General features: G+C 37.1%; 2 protein-coding genes across 2 annotated transcripts; both read right to left on the bottom strand.

Moving 5' to 3' along the window:
* Positions 1 to 420: 420 nt before the first annotated feature.
* On the bottom strand, positions 421 to 6,317 carry LOC111236756 (hydroperoxide isomerase ALOXE3-like). The gene is made up of 14 exons (XM_022765617.1): positions 6,171 to 6,317; positions 5,338 to 5,542; positions 5,141 to 5,222; positions 4,911 to 5,033; positions 4,721 to 4,824; positions 3,930 to 4,102; positions 3,602 to 3,745; positions 3,298 to 3,501; positions 2,238 to 2,324; positions 1,902 to 2,068; positions 1,701 to 1,822; positions 1,482 to 1,582; positions 1,081 to 1,248; positions 421 to 958 (listed from the first exon to the last, which is right to left on the bottom strand). The coding sequence occupies exons 1-14, from the start codon at positions 6,315 to 6,317 to the stop codon at positions 779 to 781; spliced, it is 2,007 nt and encodes a 668-aa protein (XP_022621338.1). The 3' UTR covers positions 421 to 778.
* Positions 6,318 to 10,920: 4,603 nt separating this feature from the next.
* LOC111236750 (hydroperoxide isomerase ALOXE3-like) lies at positions 10,921 to 18,374 on the bottom strand. Its single transcript, XM_022765606.1, has 14 exons — positions 18,228 to 18,374; positions 17,072 to 17,276; positions 16,848 to 16,929; positions 16,644 to 16,766; positions 16,418 to 16,521; positions 14,599 to 14,771; positions 14,269 to 14,412; positions 13,965 to 14,168; positions 12,466 to 12,552; positions 12,163 to 12,329; positions 11,955 to 12,076; positions 11,737 to 11,837; positions 11,229 to 11,399; positions 10,921 to 11,113 (listed from the first exon to the last, which is right to left on the bottom strand). The coding sequence occupies exons 1-14, from the start codon at positions 18,372 to 18,374 to the stop codon at positions 10,934 to 10,936; spliced, it is 2,010 nt and encodes a 669-aa protein (XP_022621327.1). The 3' UTR covers positions 10,921 to 10,933.
* Between the last annotated feature and the right edge of the window lie 1,439 nt (positions 18,375 to 19,813).

Genomic DNA, 19,813 nt, shown 5'->3' with positions numbered 1-19,813 from the left:
AATTAAAGGTCCATATCCAAGAAAACTGCAACAAACGTCAGTACACCCTAACTTCATCAGCATTATAGAATTGGCTGAAGCTAAATTGATGGTATAATAAAGGGACTGTGCACACAATTCACTAACACTGGGTTTAGTGTTCAGTAAAGTAGACAGAGGTTAAAGTCCTAAAATTTTGTTAATGTGGTAAGACTGAAGGGACATTGCAGAACTGAACAACCAAAACCTTTACTGGATTTTAGGTAACAAATTCATGCATTTCCAATAAACAGATATATATACTCCTCAAGCTTGAACTTCACTTTTAGATATGAAAACTGTCTGTTGTGTGTTTGTGTATGTGTGTATTTGTGTTTGTTACAACTTTAGTTACAAGTTTTCTGAGCCAGTGTAGAACTCAATGTAGCTCTACTTCCAGAATTACCAATATGTAAAAATAAATGTTATGCACTTAGAAGTCTGAAGCAACAAAATCAATGGCAGAAGAGCACACCAATGCAGAAAACCTTCAAATTAGAATTATTCACCAAATAGAAGCTGTTACTTCCTCTACTTGCTAGCTTCTCAACATACAGTAGGTCCACATACCATAGGCACACTCATCATAACTAAATTATAGTCTCCTTGTCCCAGCATGCAACACCTCACTGTCTCTAACACCTCACCTATTATATATACAGTTAAGTTCAAATCATAACACACCTCCCAGCATGCAAGACAGGTTTTGAGAAATGTATGTATACAATCAGTTAATACAGTATGACTCCCTCAGACTTTCTTAAATAGTTATACTGTTCTCTATCTCAGTAGGGTTCAGATATGTGTAGGGCACTTTAAGCTCAGAGTTCCTTGATGTAATTTCTTCACTGAGGTAGGACAACTCTTCTTGAAAATCCTTGATCATCTGCTTAGGAGCAGGCTCATCGAATCGTTCTTCGGGGTATGCACCCAAGGGAACCTGCCAAAATGAAATATACAACACAGACATATTGATTGACACAGTGTTTTGTGGTAAAGGCCACATGGATAGGCCATAATAATCTACTGTATTTTCTAAGTGTTCATAAAAAACAAACTTACAACATCAGTGTATTTTTCTGACAGCACCCAAGCCATTGCTGCAAAGCTGACAGTCTCTCCAACATTTGGAAGGGTCTCCAAAATTGTCTCCATGCTTGACTGCCCCTTAGTGGTCGGAGGATGTTTGTGCAGCAGGAGTGAGCCATTGGGCACCCAGTGGTAGTCAAACTAGATTATGAAAGAAGCCTTTTAATTTATATTTATATGCTATTTTTTTCATATGTTGATGTTGTGGAAACTTTAATGGAAAACAGATTTAATCAATTGAATCTAATATAAAACAACACAGAAAAATAGATGTTATTAAAAGACTAATTGTATTGAATGAGAAACGTTCCATATATGGAAAATTTGATCAAACAGCACTACATATTCCATTTTCCTATTTACTCCTGCCTCACCTGTCCACTATTGACCGCAGCATGCTGAGCCGTCACTGTGAAGATGACCACTGTGATGAATCTGATCACTTCCTTTACAGTATTGAAGCATGCTGGAAACCCTGTTGGCAGCACCACCGTTATCAGTTAATATTTGGCATTTGCTACCTGTGTGGAAAACTTCATTATACAGGCCAATTTATATTCAGGTTGTGTTAACAACAAATTGAGCAGGCTTGCCTGAGGCTTTGTTTCCTAAGAAGGCATGGATGAATATCTCACTGATCCATTCCTGCAGCTCAGTGTCTTTATGGACCGTTTTGTCTGAGGGATAATAGTACCCCACTGTTGCCTTCACAAATCTGGTAAACACAAACAATTTGATTTTTAATTGTATATATTTACATTTGCATAATATTTATTACCTAAATTAAAAGTTACCTGTTGATGATGTTCCACAGCTTCAGTCCATCATCTCTGTAGTAGAAGTTGGGGATTGACTTCAGTCCTCGTGCAGTGATGTTCTCTGGCAGACAGAGGGAGCTGTAGGTGGTTTCAGAGAGAGCCCTTCTCATGAGCTCTGTCAGCCCCTCAGATCCAAGTGAACTCTGATTATCAATTATATGGAAATATTTATTATCAGAAAAGTTTCTTTAAGTAGAAAAAAGTCAACATTGTAAAAAAAAAAATCAAAGACTGAAACTTGATAAAAATTCTGCAGTGGTTCAGAATAATTGGAATTGTGGGAATATTCAAAAAGGGATGTTGTAGCCTTACCATTTTTAAAATCCCATTGGTTCCAAAAATAGATTCACGGCCCACCATATTTATGTTGAAAGTGTACCGGAAATGTGGAATCAACAGCTGTACAGAAAGACGGAAGAATATTAAAAATCAGACACTTATTTCAGTAAACAATCAATAGACAGCACATCCTGACTGTGATGATCATTTAAAGAAGCCAGTAACATCAGTCTACATCAACAATGTCTGCATATTTGAAACATCCCACATGCCCTGTTTCCAAAAGGAAAACATGTATTAATATATACATATATATATATATGTGCATATACTGTACATATACTGTATATATGTAATATATATATATAATATATATAAAAGTAATAACAATATCCATCACACATCAGGCAAAGGGGAATCAACAAGCTAGGCTTTGAGAGAAGGGCTAAAAATAATTCACTGAAAACTTATCCTCCCTAATGGCGTGTGGGAATGAGATAAAGAAAAATACCATACAGAATGCACTGAAGCTCAGAAAGCATAAAGTCATAAAGAGGTGGAGTCTGGTGCTTGGTTTCCACTCAGCATGTACACATAGCTGTGTACATGTTCCAACAGGGAACAGCCAAATAATCTTGGCATCTGGTTTGTTCATAAATTCAACTTGAGCAGCGCTTCACAAAAGTTGTGCAGTCTTTTTTTTTTTTTTTTTTCATTTTCTCATGCCTCAACTATTGGGGTAGAAAAGTGTTCTATAAAGATTTATTATTTTATTACAACCCTTATAATTGGTTGTTCCTAATCTTTATTTACGTATTTATAAATTGTGTACAGTTCAATGTAATACATTTCTCTAAGATTGACATGTTAAAATATAAAATTTTAAAATCAATTACCATGAATTATAAGTTAAGATCTAAGGTTATTGAGTGTCCTGGGGGTCTGGAGGTTTACGTTGCTCTCAATCGCACCATCACTGGTATTGTATTTTGTGTCTCCTCTCTACTATCAACTCAAAAAACACAATTAGATCATCAGTTTAGAAAAAGAGGCGCCAGCTCTATGATAACTACACAGCAGAGTGTAGTTATACCTTGTAGAGGGGATGAATCACAGGGAAGCAGCGAAGAGTGGCCATATTATAGACCTCTGCCAGAAAATGAGTTTTCATGAGGTGATGGACCACTTCATGATCCACGACATCTGCATTTTTGATAAACATCTTGGCTAGCAGCCAGTCCGTCTCTGAGTCACTGGGCAGAAAGATGGGATTATCCTCAGAGGGTTGTTGATGCAGCTGGAATGTGATATAAAAACACGTTTAATTGTTATACAGTATGTTAAAGTAGTGTGACAAGACTTCTGAAAACTTCTGATTCAATGTATCAGTGAAATACCTGTATTGCAATTGGCATCAGTTTGTCTTCCGGGTTCAAGTAGAACAGACAGAGACCAGCGCTCACATGCAGAGGTTCACCATTGTAGTCTCTAGCAGGTATTCCATCCATCTTCTTTTGGTCATAGAGGAATATCTTGCCGTCCTTTATGTGGAGGAAAGACAGAAGAAAGAAGTGTTTAAGGCATCAAGAGGTAGCACATGTGTTTGTAATAAATCAAGAGAATATGATTCAGGGATCCACTGTGATATAAGTACAGGCTTTAAATGTACAAATCTACTCCTGAAGAAAATATTATCAGCCATTTAAAGCCACTCTCCTTTCATACCTCCATTTCTTCCTCCAGAGAGCTATCCTCTTCCAGAAACGGCTTCACCATCTCCTCTGTGACTGGAAAGTTTGGGGGAAGCTCTGAGCATTTCTTGATCACATTGGGGTTGATTCCGTTCAGAAACTGGTATCCATAAAAGTCGTCTTCCTTCCAGTGCTCTGTAACATACTCTGGAAGAAAAGCAATTGGCAGATATGATAAAATGTCTAAAATGTTTTTCATTGTTCAGGTTTGAAATATAACATGATGATCATGGTCATTTAACTACAAACAAGATTGTTGGTTCAACATTGTTATCTTATTTTAATAAATTACATTGTGCTATGTTGACATTTGAGATGGAATGCAGTCAAAACCTTCACAAATGATCTAGAAAAAGGTGCTTGCAGGGCAGGGCTTTTGGATTTGCAATAGTTTTTTTTTAGAATCGTTGAATCTTTTTTTAACAAATCATTTGAAGTCTGTAAACATTTCCATGCACAATCATAATTCTAATAAATAAATTCAACAAATATTTATCAGATGTTATTTATCAGGTTTAGATAATCAAACAATGGCAAATTCATTCAAGGGATGAAAAAAAGTTGAAAAGAATTCAAAACTCAAAACTATTTTCCCAGGACAGATTATGTGGTTTTCCCCTAATAAAAAATAATGATATATTCAAAAGAGATTACAGATGTCTTAGTGCAGAGAAAAAAATTGTCACCTGTTACTATGATACTATGACAGTGACATTGCAGTGTTGTATTAAGCAGCAGAACTGGAAAACTGAAAATAAAATGTACCTGACATTGTTGTCTTTTTGTACCAAAAGATTTTTTTCATGTCTTCAATGCTTTCCCATTTTTCCATAGATCCAATCATACCCTTAAGCTTGAGTTCAACACCGCTGAAAAAGGGGAAAACAAAGAAACAATATTATATGATTACATTGGAACCTGATTGTGTCAATCATAAATATTTATATAGACTCACATTATCCTCTTTGTGTTAAGTGTTTTACTCGATTTGGACTTAGAGAAACGGATTTCATCTGGGAGCTCAGACACATTATTGAAACTGTTGATGTGGGGTAGTCCTTCAGCCATGATCTTCCATCTGTAAAAACAAACAAACAAAGTTACAGAAAACACAGTGAAATATCTCCAGATGAGTCTCTGAGACCTTAAGTGCAGCTCTGGGTACATACTGTACTGCAGACTTACTGGTACAAGCTCTTTTTAAGTATCAGCTCTTTTTTCCGGTGGTCAGTCAACAGGGGATGGTCCTCCTCAAAGACCTTCATGGCTGAGAGGTGAAAAGAACATAACAGCATTCAAATAAAATTGTGTTACAAGAAATAATATCAAAAATATTAATTTGAATTATCTATAATATATTATTTGGGGAATTTAAAGCAGACCTCTCCCTCCTCTCAGCTCCACCAGTTCTCCCCTGGAGATCCATCTGTAACAGGGGAAGAGAATGACATTTCCTTCTGGAGTCGTCACCACTATTTTAGAGCAGTACCACTCATCCTCTGAGAGAACCAAATAGGGATCTTTCTCCACCTTGACCAGCAGAAGTTTCCCCAGGGATGAACTGGTTTTTATGGTGTAGGTTCCTGTCTGGAAGTTAGGGTTAATACAAGTGGTAAAATTAAACAGCATACAAATTCAGCAACATAACATAGTACAGTTCAACATGTACTGTATATTACTTAGTAGTATATACTGTAGACATTTAACTTAAAATATATTAATGTAAATTTTTAATATAATAATAGAAAATGTAAATTCCTGGATGTGAATTCTAGTATACATAGTGATTGACAACCGTGACAGCTGGCTGGTCAAAGAAAGTCAAAAAACTTAACTCATTAAAGGAAAGTAATATAGCCTGTGAAAAATATTTTTAAATAATATAAATTTACAAAGGTTTGGAAATTTGTTTAAAGACTGTCCAAATAATTTTTGCAAAAAACAAAACAAACAAACAAACAAAAAAGCAAACAAAAACAAGCAATTTGTTCAGGCTCATCATCCTAAAAAATTTGTGTTGAACAAACTTCAATTATTAACTAAATTGTGGCATGCTCATGAGATTGCATCACTAAGTGTAGTGAATTAGATAAAGGTAAATGTGATGTACTCCAGTTAGCCAGTTATGCTACTTCAACTTATGTAAATGCACTAACAAGACTAGACCTAATTTGAGAATCACTATATGAGCCATGTACAACTGGATTCAACTTACTGCTCCTCTTGTGAAGTCAGTGCCAAAGTTGTCCAACTCAGTTCGATCACTCTGTCCTTCATTTCCAAAGAAGGTGATAAATATGTGATCCCATGTTCCTGCATATTGCATGTCACCTGTTGTCACCTCTAGCTTATACTCAGCCATTATCACTTAAAAAAAAGACAATATTTAAATTTCAGAATGAATGCTCACGTTGGGTGTGTGTGTGTGTGTGTGTGTGTGTGTGTGTGTGTGTGTGTGTGTGTGTGTGTGTGTGTGTGTGCGCACGTCATCATGGAAAAATGTAGTCCCGGAGTCACCTAATATAGCAGGAGCTATGAAATTGGCAGTTTTGAGTATTTAATTTTTATGTCGTAGTTTTGTCTGTGGGTTTTGTCACAGTGATGGCATCAAAACCGTGCAAAATACAGCCATAAATTTTTGTTTATCTGAAAACATTTTCTTTTAAATAAAAATATTCAGCCACATGCATGCCAAAAGCTTATTAAACCTTACTGGCTAGTATTATCTTGCATACATTATTTCATATATAGTGTGTTGATCATCGGCTTCACACCATGAGGAAGGAAGGGTAGTAGAGTAGTAGAGTAAAGTAGTAGTAAAGTTACTACACACACCTTCAGTCTGTTTTTTTACCTACCTCATTGTCTTATGGCTGCAGGTCCAGAATTTTCTTCTCTTCTTCCTCTGTTCGTCTTCTCACTCTTGCTCCCTGCCTTTGTCTTGTATTTCCTCCGCCCAAATTTTGACGTTTTTGAGACTGCATAGCAAATCAAAGTAAGGCAAGGCAGGGCAAGGCAGGGCAAGGCAGGGCAAGGCAGGGCAAGGCAGGGCAAAGCAGGGCAAGGCAAGGCAGGGCAAGGTAAGGCACCTTTCAACAATAAGCAGAACTTACAAACCTATGAATCGACAGATGCAAAAACATGTAGTGTATCAAAATTACAAAACCCTTGTTAATTATGGGACCACTTCCCACTTAAGGGAAGAACCTTAAGTGGGAATCAGAATGGCATAAAGCCAAAAAGCAAAGTATAAAAGTGATCACAGCCGTTTTACTTCCTGGGAGTTGGTTCATGGTACCATCTTTTCCCTTTGTCTCACCAGGAGAAGAGAGTAATTTTCTACAGAACTTTTGAATTGTTTAATCTGGAGTTTACACAAAAATCACACAGCAACCTGCCACCATGACCCATAAAACGTTAAATGAAACAACATATAATTTTAATGGCGCTAACAATAACAGACAGGAATAATATACATGAGGATTTCATATTACATCCTTCAAAACCTTAATTTAGCATAAAACAAGTGGATAATTGAAGTTTTTTCTAACACTAATAGTTAATAAATGTGGATTACACAGCAGTCCTGATTATACTACTACTAATAAAGACACTATTGTGAAAGTTAATGTCTGTTACCTTGTGTGTAGAATGCTGCCAGTATGGTCACATGAAAGATATTGTCTTAAAATGTAGACGTTATATTTTGGCCATTCTATAGGATAGGACAGTCTTAACTTCTCTGGCTCGTCTCATCAAGGGGCTCATGAGCACGCACATTGATGATAGTGCCTGTTCCCTGGCCAGTCCTGTTGGTTGGCAACATGGTGTATTACTCATATGCACTTGTCTTTCAACACCTTGGTGGCACCTCCATAGGTTTCTACAGTCCACCACAAATGATTCATAATTGATGGAATCCACTCTCCCAGGCCTTGACATTCCCTCCTCTTGGCTCCAGTGTCCAGTTTTTCTGACTCCTTTTGCCACATGAAACAGATCAAATTTTTGGTGTTTTTTTTGTGGATTACAGACCCTTCATTCCTTTAACAATTTGTGATGTTTGTCAGTCCAGAAGCCACTTTATGCCTTCATGCTGGTGAAAGCCAGAGGCCTATTGATTTCGGGTTGTCCATCTGTCTGTCAATACGTACATCCCATTCTCGTGAATGCGAAATCTCAGTAAGGCCTTGAAGGAACTTCTTCAAATTTGGCACAAATGTCCCCTTGGACCTAAGGATGAACTGGTTAGATCAAAGGTCAAGGTTGTGGTGACCTCACAAAACACGGTGTTGTCCTTGTGAACGTGATATCTCAGTAATGCTTTGACAGAACTTCTTGATGAACTAGATTAGATTAGATTTTGGTGGTCAAAGGTCAAGGTCACAAAACAAGGTTTGGGCCTCTTGAATGTGGTATCTCAAGAGCACCTTGAGAAAATTTGTTTAAATTTGTCACAAACATTCACTTGGACTCAAAGATGAACTGGTTAGATTTTGGTGGACAAAGGTCAAAGTTCAAGGTCATGGTGATCTCATGTTGTTGTGAATGCACCATATTAGGAACCTCCAGGGGGAATTTCTTTACTTCTGGCACACTATGACCTCACAAAACTTGTTTTCGGCCATTATTCAGAAATTCATACACTAATTATTCAACTCAAATGTCTTTAAGGACAAAATTGGGTGATAACATTTTATATCCAAATGGTCAAATGTCAACTTCACTGTGACATTATAATGTTCTGCAATAACACTGCTGGGTATTGTTCAATTCTGTAACTCAGGAAGGGGAGATTGTGACCATATTTCCAGCAACCTGGTTGTCTCGTGATACAGCTGCAAGGTGGTAATTCTAGTCTTCTATGGATTTGAGAGCTTCCTTTAAACCATTGATTTCTATGGTATTAGAGGTCAAAACATCTGTGCAGCTTATTACCTTGAAGTCCATTACCTTTTGACTCTGTACATCTAGAAAAGAGCATGTGCTGTATTTGCCCTTGAGAGGTGCACTGTCCATCTCCACAGAGCACAACTTCTGCTTCTTGTGATTTCATGGTAGTTACTACTGCACTCTGCTCTTTGCTCCATATTTTTTTAAATGACAGGAAACACAAACTTCTTCCTTAATATTGTCTATATGTCTTCACTTATTGTTTTGAGGTTCATGATGCCACAGAACTGTTCAAGTTTAACAAAAATATATGCCACTGAAGAAAACTTATTCTGTCAAAAGTAGGTTCACTGCCCCTTTGGTCCTACTCAGAGTAGGCGGAGACTGCTGTCTGTAACTACAGCTGTTAGCACATGTGAGTTCTAGTGTCAACTAAGATCCTTAATTTTGCAGCTCCTTCACATCTTCCTTGACAATCAAGGAGCCACACTTTAAGCAAACTGAAGGAATTGTTTTAACTGTTCCTTGAAAACTAGAAAAGCCTTATTTCTTTATGGGTGTCAGTTGAAGCTTGTGATTCCTGGGTACTTTGAGAAGACTCAGATGAACTTAAGAGTCAGATTGTCTATAATGTGGCTGACTCTCCTCACTAAGCTCTTCTGAGAGGAATAGGTCCTGTGACTGACTGTCCTCCTACTTGTTTATCCAACTCAGTTGCATGTTGACCTGCATAAACATACTCTGTAGTTACCAGATAGAGCACATCCACCATACTGCTACATCCAATGTGTCTATATGTGTCTGCATCTCTCCTACTTAGAGAACACTACTCACTTACAGATTGCAGAACTGACTGAACTGGTAGATTGTCAGGTTCCTCCATGATTTGAGGATTTTTATAATACTAAAAATATGTGTTTCTAACATATTTTAGTGGGTGAGGGCAATTACAGTTGGGGTTTTAACAATGGATGACTAAAGAAAAATATCTGCAAATTGCAGGATTCAGGACTGTAGGGTGCTAACAGCTCAGTAATATAACATTAACATAACATTACAGTATTAATGTAACATTACATTATAACATTAGTAATACATCATATGATATTAGAGTTATCAATAAATGCTTAAAGGCAATTGATTGGGGGAGGCTGAGGTCATCCTCCAGTCTGTTAGACTGACAAAAATCTGCCCAGAAGTATTCATCATAAAGAGCACGTCTTCTGTTGTAACCAACATCATAAAATTGGCCCAGGATCAACTAGTATAATAAAAGGGACTGTGCACATAATTTACTAACACAAGATTTAGTGTACTCTTTAAAAAGAGATTAAATTAAAGTGGGACACAGGTGACGTGGAGGTAATTACACACATTAGACCACCATTATTTTGATATTTTATTTTTTCATGCATTTCCAATAAACACAATAATATATTAAGCTTGAACTTCACTTTTAGACATGAAAAAAAGCATTTCATACAGAATAACTATCTGTGTGTGTGTGTGCGTGCGTGCGAGCGTGTGTGTGCGTGTGTGTGTTTTCTCACAGCTTTATCTAATTCACCATCTAATTCCAATGAGAAATAAGTAAATAAAAACACCTGAAGTAAAATTTCTGATGAAGAACATAAAGAAGAACTGGCTCTGAGACAGAACTCTGATCCATATCATCTTGACTAGCCCTAAACACACAGTAGCTCTGCTTTCAGAATTAATAATATGTTAAAGTTAATGTTATGCACCTGTGGAAGTCTAAAGCAACAAAACCAATGGCAGTAAAGTACACTAATGCAGAAAACCTAATTAAATCATTATAAAGATTATTGAGTAAGCTATTATTTGCTGGGTTAATCAGTTAAGTTGCTTCTCAACACACAGTCTACATGTTACCATACCATAGGCCCACTTATCATGATACAACTAAAATATAGTCTTGTCCCAGAATGCTACTAACTGTCTCTAACACCACCTAGTGTACATACAGTTAAATTCAAATCATAACACACCTCCCAGCATGCAAGACAGGTGTTGAGAAATGTACGTATACAATTAGCTAATACAGTATGACTCCCTCAGACTTTCTTAAATAGTTATACTGTTCTCTATCTCAGTAGGGTTCAGATATGTGTAGGGCACTTTAAGCTCAGAGTTCCTTGATGTAATTTCTTCACTGAGGTAGGACAACTCTTCTTGAAAATCCTTGATCATCTGCTTAGGAGCAGGCTCATCGAATCGTTCTTCGGGGTATGCACCCAAGGGAACCTGCCAAAATGAAATATACAACACAGACATATTGATTGACACAGTGTTTTGTGGTAAAGGCCACATGGTTAAGCTGTAAGGATTGTACTGTATTTTATAAGTATAACAAACTTACAACATCAGTGTATTTTTCTGACAGCATCTGTGTCATTGCTGCAAAGTTGACACTTTCTCCAACATTTGGGAGGGTCTCCAAAATTGTCTCCATGCTTGACTCCCCCTTAGTGGTCGGAGGAGGTTGGTGCAGCAGGAGTGAGCCATTGGGCACCCAGGAGTTGTAGTCAAACTAGATTATAAAAGAAGCTTCAATATGTATCACTTAAGTTTGTTCATTTGTATTTGTATTTTATTTAGTTTCATATGGTGGTGTTGTGACAACTTTGATAGAAAACTAATTCAATCAACTGAGTCTAATAAGAAAAATAGATGTAAACATGGATCAGAAATGAAAAATATGCAACACTGTAATGTATCCTGCTAAGGGGAGTTATTAAAAGAAAGATTGTAATGGATGAAGCAGTTTGCAGATCTGCAAAATGTTTCCATATATTTGAATAATTAATCAAAACTTGATCAAACAGCACTACATGTTCCTTTTCCCTAACTATTTACTCTTGCCTTACCTGTCCATTATTGACGGCAGCATGCTGAGCTGTCACTGTGAAGATCACCATGGTGATGAATTTGATCACTTCCTCCACAGTATGAAAGCATCCTGGAAACCCTGTTGGCAGCAGTTAGTCTTTGGCATTCACTACCTCCATGGAAAATTTCATCATACTACAGCCCACTGTATATTCAGGTTGTGTTTACAAATTGTGTGAGAACGTTAGTTAAATACCTGAGGCTGTGTTTCTCAAGAAGGCATGGGTGAATATCTCATTGATCCATTCTTGCAGCTCAGTGTCCTTTTGGACCTCACTGTTAGAGGGATAATAGTACTCCACTATTGCCGTCACAAAGCTGGAAAACACAAAAAACAATGTGATTTTGGATTTTTTATTTCCAGTTGCATAATAAATATCTATTTAATCTGAATTAAAAGTTACCTGTTGATGATGTTCCACAACTTCAGTCCGTCATCTCTGTAGTAGAAGTTGGGGATTGACTCCAGTCCTCGTGCAGTGATGTTCTCTGGCAGACAGAGGGAGCTGTAGGTCATTTCAGAGAGAGCCCTTCTCATGAGCTCCATCATCCCATCATATCCAAGTGAACTCTGATAATCAAGTATACAGAAATATTTTAAGTAAAAAGAAATCATTCAAAAGAAAAATGAAACAAAGGCTTAAACTCAGTCTGCAATGGTTTAATATAAATGGTCCAAATATTACAAAAAGATGTATGTGCCTTACTATTCTTAGAACCCCATTCTTTCCAAAAAGAGATTCACGGCCTTCAGTGTTTATGTAGATAGTGTACCGGAAGTGTGGGATCAACAGCTGCACAGAAAGAGGGAAGGATGTTTAAAGTCAAAGTAAGATGCTTATTTCAATAAACAAAGAGCAGAGATCACATCCTGACTGTGTTGATCACCAAAATAAGTCATAATTATAACAGGTTTTTCATGAAGTGCATTTTTTCCTTTAAAAGAGTAAACCCTGATGGATACAAAGTTCTTGATCTCAAACACATTTGTCACTTTAAAAGCCATTGTATATTTGATAGGGCAATGTTTTTTTGCTTTCAAGGACAAACTTTTTTAGATACATGTAATTGCATGAAAACACTTTCTATTGATGTAGCATTAATAGCAGGCAACAAAGGTCCTTGGCTGTAACTGAAACACAGACTTTGCAGTTATATGGAATGTGTTAACCATTAGGCCACTGGATGTCCCATAATTGTTTTTTAAAAGGTTAGAAAATATATATCTAATATATGTTTTATAATATATAGTTTTGTTTATGAATCTGAATAATTCCTTACAAATTAGATAGAAAAAGAAGCTGAAATAAAAACTTTTATGACAACATACTTGGATAGACATGTACTGAAGCACATTTGTTGATGTTTGAGTACTTAAAGGGAGTTCAAATGGAAAGTAATAACAATATACATCAAACAAATGGCAATGGGGAACCAACAAATTCCAACAAATGTTGGAAATATGGAGCTCAAATAGTCACTTTTATACACATAATCTGGTCATGTTCAAAGCTGAGTAACTTTTAGAAGGATGTGTTTGATGCTCTTAAAAAGGTGTTTTAGGTGTAACTCTACAAGGCTTTGTGATAAGGGCTGAAAATAAGTCACTGGAAACTGATCCTGCCTAATAGCATGAATTATAAGTGTGAGAATGAGATGGAACAAATTATATACAGTATGCACTAAGTCTCAGAAAATCCAAAGTCATAAAGAGGTGGAGTGTTGTGTGGGTCTCCACACGCATACCTGTGTACATGTTCCAACAGGGAGCTATTGCTAGCACCTGTTTTACACCTGTTGGCAAAGAATCTTGGGATCTGGTTTGATTTTAATTAAGCATTAGCACATCACCTTATTATCTGTGCATAATTAGGTGTAATGTCTCTGACATTGACACGTTAAAATGTAAAATAGTTTTGTACTGTATGATATGCTTGGATCAACATAACATATGTGTTAAGTTATAAAGTTATGGGGTGTCCTGGGGGTCTAGAGGTTTAAGGTACTCAATCGCACCATCAGTGGTTCAAATTCAACCAGTACCCTGTATTGTATTTCCTGTCTCCTCTCTTCTATTAACTCTCCAATAAAGACATAAGATGTCCTGAAAATACCAAAATAATCAGTAAAAAGTCAGCTCATCAGTTCAGATCCAGGGAACATTAAAAGGTGCGCCAGCTCAATGATCTCTGCTGTGTAGTTATACCTTGTAGAGGGGATGAATCACAGGGAAGCAGCGAAGAGCGGCCATAGTATAGACCTCTGCCAGAAAGTGAGTGCTCATGAGGTGATGGACCGCTTCATGATCTATGAAATCTGCATTTTTGATGAACATCTTGGCTAGCAGCCAGTCCGTCTCTGAGTCACTGGGCAGAAAGATGGGATTATCCTCAGAGGGTTGTTGATGCAGCTGGAATGTGATATAAAAACACGTTTAATTGTTATACAGTATGTTAAAGTAGTGTGACAAGACTTCTGAAAACTTCTGATTCAATGTATCAGTGAAATACCTGTATTGCAATTGGCATCAGTTTGTCTTCCGGGTTCAAGTAGAACAGACAGAGACCAGCGCTCACATGCAGAGGTTCACCATTGTAGTCTCTAGCAGGTATTCCATCCATCTTCTTTTGGTCATAGAGGAATATCTTGCCGTCCTTTATGTGGAGGAAAGACAGAAGAAAGAAGTGTTTAAGGCATCAAGAGGTAGCACATGTGTTTGTAATAAATCAAGACAATATGATTCAGGGATCCACTGTGTATAAGTACAGACATTACTACAAATACAAATTGTCTCCCAAAGAAAATATTATCAGCCATTTAAAGCCACTCTCCTTTCATACCTCCATTTCTTCCTCCAGAGAGCTATCCTCTTCCAGAAACGGCTTCACCATCTCCTCTGTGACTGGAAAGTTTGGGGGAAGCTCTGAGCATTTCTTGATCACATTGGGGTTGATTCCGTTCAGAAACTGGTATCCATAAAAGTCGTCTTCCTTCCAGTGCTCTGTAACATACTCTGGAAGAAAAGCAATTGGCAGATATGATAAAATGTCTAAAATGTTTATCTTTGGTCAGGTTTTAAGTACAACATGATGATCATGGTCATTTAATGAAAAACAAGATTGTGTGTTTGTTCTTCAAAGGTTTTTACTTTGCATAAGCTTTGTACCCACCAGGGCAGCATCTTTTATTTGACAAGAAGAAGAAAAGTCTAAAAAATGTAATATAATTTGACATGGAAATGGTGCTCTCACACAGGGCTTGTGGCTTTGCAATTATTATTTTGTAGTAAGGTGTTAAATATGCAAAATGTTTGTCTCCCATGGTAGTGAGAGTAACTATACAAACACTGTTGATGCATGCTTAGTTTTAAGACAATAATCCATTATTTAGGAATTTATTTAGTAAATAGCTACATTGCCTCCTCCAAATATTTTTTATCCGCAGTCAGTCCCCTCTCTTCTTTCACTCCTCTCCAACGAAAAAAGCTACATGAGTAGTCCGTGTATGTCTTCGCCATCAATCGCTTTCTTTTTTAGACTGTAATCATTCCTCTGATTGCAGTTTATTTTTTATGCCTCTATGCAATATATCCGAAATGCTTTGAAGGAACTTCTTTAAATTTGGTACAATCGTTCACTTGGACTTAAAGATGAACTGATTAGATTTTAGGGGTCAAAGGTCAAATGCATGGTGACATCACAAAACATGGTTTTGGTTTTGTGAATGCAATATCTCTGTAACGCCTTGAGGGAACTTCTTCAAATTTGGTACAAACGGTCACTTGGATTCAAGGACAAACTGATTAGACTTTGGTGGCCAAAGGTCAAAGGTTAAGGTCACGATGACTTCAGAAAACCCCCAAATGGTTAATGTTTTGTATGACTCTGGATAAACAGGGATGGAACCTGAAACTAGTCTGAGTGGTGGAGGCATACAACCCCAAAGCAGTAATTCTAGTTTATCTGGAGCAATAGAAACTTTCTGTTTTTTTCTGCCATACTCTTAGTTGCTGTAGACCACTTTCTCTCCATCACTGCGGTTTCTCCACTCTTCAGCTCTGGCAAAGTTATCATTGCTGGTTGACATAAAATGAATTGCCACCAGTGTAGCAGCACAGTAATGTTACCACAGACATCAGATTTAAAACTTATTCTACGAAATATAGAGAGATTTACCTGCTGCTGATAGGCTTAATCAGCATTGTGCAAACTCGTTTGGCAAGGGCTTGAATGTAGATTTAAGAAAAAATTAGCCGTCTAGCATTTTACTCAGCAATATTATCCAGAGAGCTCAGTAACATGGTTTGAAAAATACCACGAAAATGTATGTCACACCATGGATGCATTGGTTTTGATGATGTGCTGGATGTTACTGTAACTGATAACTAATCAGTTTGAATGTCACCTGCAATGATGCTTTTCCAGTTCCCCAAAGTGCTAAACCTTATAATATTATTCACTAAGAACAGCCCTAATGATCTGCCAATGTCTGATTGGACTGTTAGATCACTTATCAGTGAACTACAAAAGAACTGTTGTTGCAGAGAACTGATAATGGTGTGTCTGCGTCTGGCAAATGCAGTCACCTGTTACTATGGCACAAGACAGTGACATTGCAGTGGTGAAGCAGCAGAACTGGAAAACTGGAAATGAAATGTACCTGAAATTGTTGTCTTTTTATACCAGAAGATTTGTTTCATGTCTTCAATGCTTTTCCATTTTTCCACTGAGCCGAGCAGACCCTTAAGCTTGAGTTCAACACCACTGAACAGGATAAAAAAACAAAAAACAAAAAAAGGTTAAAAAAAAAGGGAGGAAAAGGAGAACATATATCCGACTATATCGGAACCTGATTATGTCAATAATAAATATTTATATAGACCCACATTATCATTTCCGTATTAAGTGTTTCGTTTGATTTGGAGTCAGAGTAGCGGATTTCATCTGGGAGCTCAGACTCATTATTGAAACTGTTGATGTGGGGTAGTCCTTCAGCCATGATCTTCCATCTGTAAAAACAAACAAACAAAGTTATAGAAAAACACTGAAATTGTCTGAGAGCATAAGTGCATACTGTACAGCAGACTTACTGGTACAAGTTCTTTTTAAGTGTTAACTCTCTTTTCCGGTGGTCAGTCAACAGGGGATGGTCCTCCTCAAAAACCTTCATGGCTGAGAGGTGAAAAGGACAAAATCAGAATCAGAACTGTCAAAAACTAAAAAAACTAAAAAAATTCTGTTAAAAGAAAAGATATGAAAGAAAATATAGATATGAATTATTTATAATATATTATTTGGGGAATTTGAAGCAGACCTCTCCCTCCTCTCAGCTCCACCAGTTCTCCCCTGGAGATCCATCTGTAACAGGGGAAGAGAATAACATCTTCCTCTGGAGTCGTCACCACTAGTTTGGAGCAGTACCATGCATCCTCTGAGAGAACCAAATAGGGATCTTTCTCCACCTTGACCAGCAGAAGTTTCCCCAGGGATGAACTGGTTTTTATGGTGTAGGTTCCTGTCTGGGAATTAAAGTTGACATGTCATGTCAACATGTTTTGAAAAGGGCATTTCTTTTATATGCTTCAGTCACACACTGTCATTTGTACATGTTGGAGCTGAGCTAGAATCATGTAAAGGCTTCTATGTGGGAAAATCAATCAGCATGTCAGAAAAACAGAAAATAGATTTATAAACACAATGTAGTACAGTTCAACGTGTACTGTATGTTACTGTCTAAAAAGTAAAAAGAGTCACACCTTGAACAAGACTTTGGCAACTCATTATTAGAAAGTAGTGTGGCCTGTAAAAAGTATTTTATACACTAAATTTACAAAAGTGTGGAAATTTGTTGACAGACTGTCCAAAATACTTTTTGCAAAAAAGACAAAGAAAGCAAAACACTCTGGAAATGTGCTTCTGTACCTCATGGTCCTTGAATTATTAAAGGTGCTATTTGTAATGTTTATATCGCTATATAGCCAACATTAGCATCAACAGCTGTTAACCTACCAAGAGCTAAAGCCATAATTGTGTTTACAAAACAAGAGATTAGAATACGCCCTCTGGGCAGCACTACCTCTTCATCCTCTCATGATGAACTGATGGCTGACTGAACACCATTGTGACTCACTATCACAAAGTAGTATTATGAGATGGTATGGGCAGGGGCTAGTTGGTTAGCAAACTAACTTCAGTAGAAGAAAAAAATGAACACAAACAAAAGAAGAGTTAACACTAGCGTCACTCTCCAGTGCTGGAGACATCTCTTGGCAAGAAAAGGAAAGAAGTTCGAAGTTGAACGCATAACCTTTTTTTTAGTCTGATAAGTACACAGCTGTTAATGCTAATGTTGTCTAATAAAGGTGAATGTAATATATTCCAATAAGTCCTTAGATAGAGGCAAAGACGACCCAAACATACATTTATGCACAAACAATTATATGAGCTATGTACAACTGGATTCAACTTACTGCCGCTCTTGTGAAGTCAGGGCCATAGTTGTCCAACTCAATTCGCTCACTCTGTCCTTCATTTCCAAATAAGGTGACAAATACGTGATCCCATGTTCCTGCATATGGCATCTCGCCTGTTGTCACCTCTAGCTTGTACTCAGCCATGGTTACTCAGTGTATACTGTCTAGAAAAAGAAAAAAAATTAAAATATATCAGTTGTAGGGTGAATGCTCACATACCCTATAAAAGAAAATAAGAATGACACGTCGTTCATCATTTACTTCTCACAAAACTCGATTCTTTTAATTGGCAAATATTTCATTTAACAAAACATTTTCTTCTAAGCAAAAATATTAATTCACAGGCATGCAAAAAACTTGTTCATGCTTAACTTTGTCATGTATTATCCTGCATTCATTATTACATGTACAAAGTGTTTTGATCATCGGCATGACAACCATAGACTGTGACCACACCCATGAGGTGGGGCGTGTGTGGAGCCAAGAAATCGGTGCATGACAGTTTGCAGCAAGCATACACTCACCCACCCGTCACTCAAAGCGGCACACCCTCAATTGTGCATAACTTAATAAATCTTAATAAAATTTAGATAGGTGAGTTGTATAAAATTTCAACCCCATATAGTTGCCATGGACACTGAAATTAGCTATAGAGACCAAAACCATTTTTTTTTTACTAGGCTATAAAGACGTTTTCATGTTTTCATATGTAAAGTTTGGCATTTTAACATGAGAGTCTGGGGATTGACTCGCTTTAGAAGCCAGCTTCAGGTAGCCATTCAAGGAACTGCAATTTTTTCTGTTTTTCTCTTTCTATTTCTCTTCTCTATTTTTTGTCTTATAGCTGCAGGTCCAGGTTTTCCTTCTCTGTGCTCTTTGTTCTTGCTATCTGCCTTTTTTTTTTAGTAATCCCTCAACCACAATTTGGACCTTTATGAGACTACCTCCCCCACTGTATGTTAACATAGGAGGTGGTGAAACTTGTGTTTCTGGTTTTCAGTGCCTATAGCTTCAGGGCCTACAGTGATAGAGGCCACAGTTAAAAAAAAAGCTAAATTGTATTGTATTATTTCTGTATGATAAATCATTCACTTAGCATGTGACAACTCTGCATTTAAGAGAGTTTTCTTGTCACTTAATAAGTACGTTGTGGGCTGTAGTTGGGCTGTTAAGGCTTGAAATTCTTTGTACACCTAGATATTACACTCATATCCTTCTTATCCATCCTTATCTCATTACTTTATCTGCACTAGTTCACATCTGTTTATTTAATGCCAAAATTATTGATAGAAAATTATGACAAAATACCTTTTTTTTTTTTTAAACCAACAGGTGTGTTTACAATTTGCCAGCATCTTCAAATTTAAGTTATGTTGACCATTGCAAGATGAGTTAATACTTTCTTATACTATGCCATTCAGCAGCACCATATGCTGTATTATGAGTTGAGGAAAGAAGAATGAGTCCTGTTTTACCTACCTTCTTGCCTTAAAGCTGCAGGTCCAGGTTTTCCCTCTCTGTCCTCTGAATTCTTCCTCTCTGCCTCTTTTTATAGTAATCCCCCCACCCTAATTTGGAGACAA

The sequence above is a fragment of the Seriola dumerili genome, unplaced genomic scaffold (genome assembly GCF_002260705.1).
Source record: "Seriola dumerili isolate Sdu_G_001 unplaced genomic scaffold, Sdu_1.0 BDQW01000025.1, whole genome shotgun sequence".
Taxonomy (NCBI): Eukaryota; Metazoa; Chordata; class Actinopteri; order Carangiformes; family Carangidae; genus Seriola; species Seriola dumerili.
This window is presented reverse-complemented; position numbering and strand designations above follow the sequence as displayed.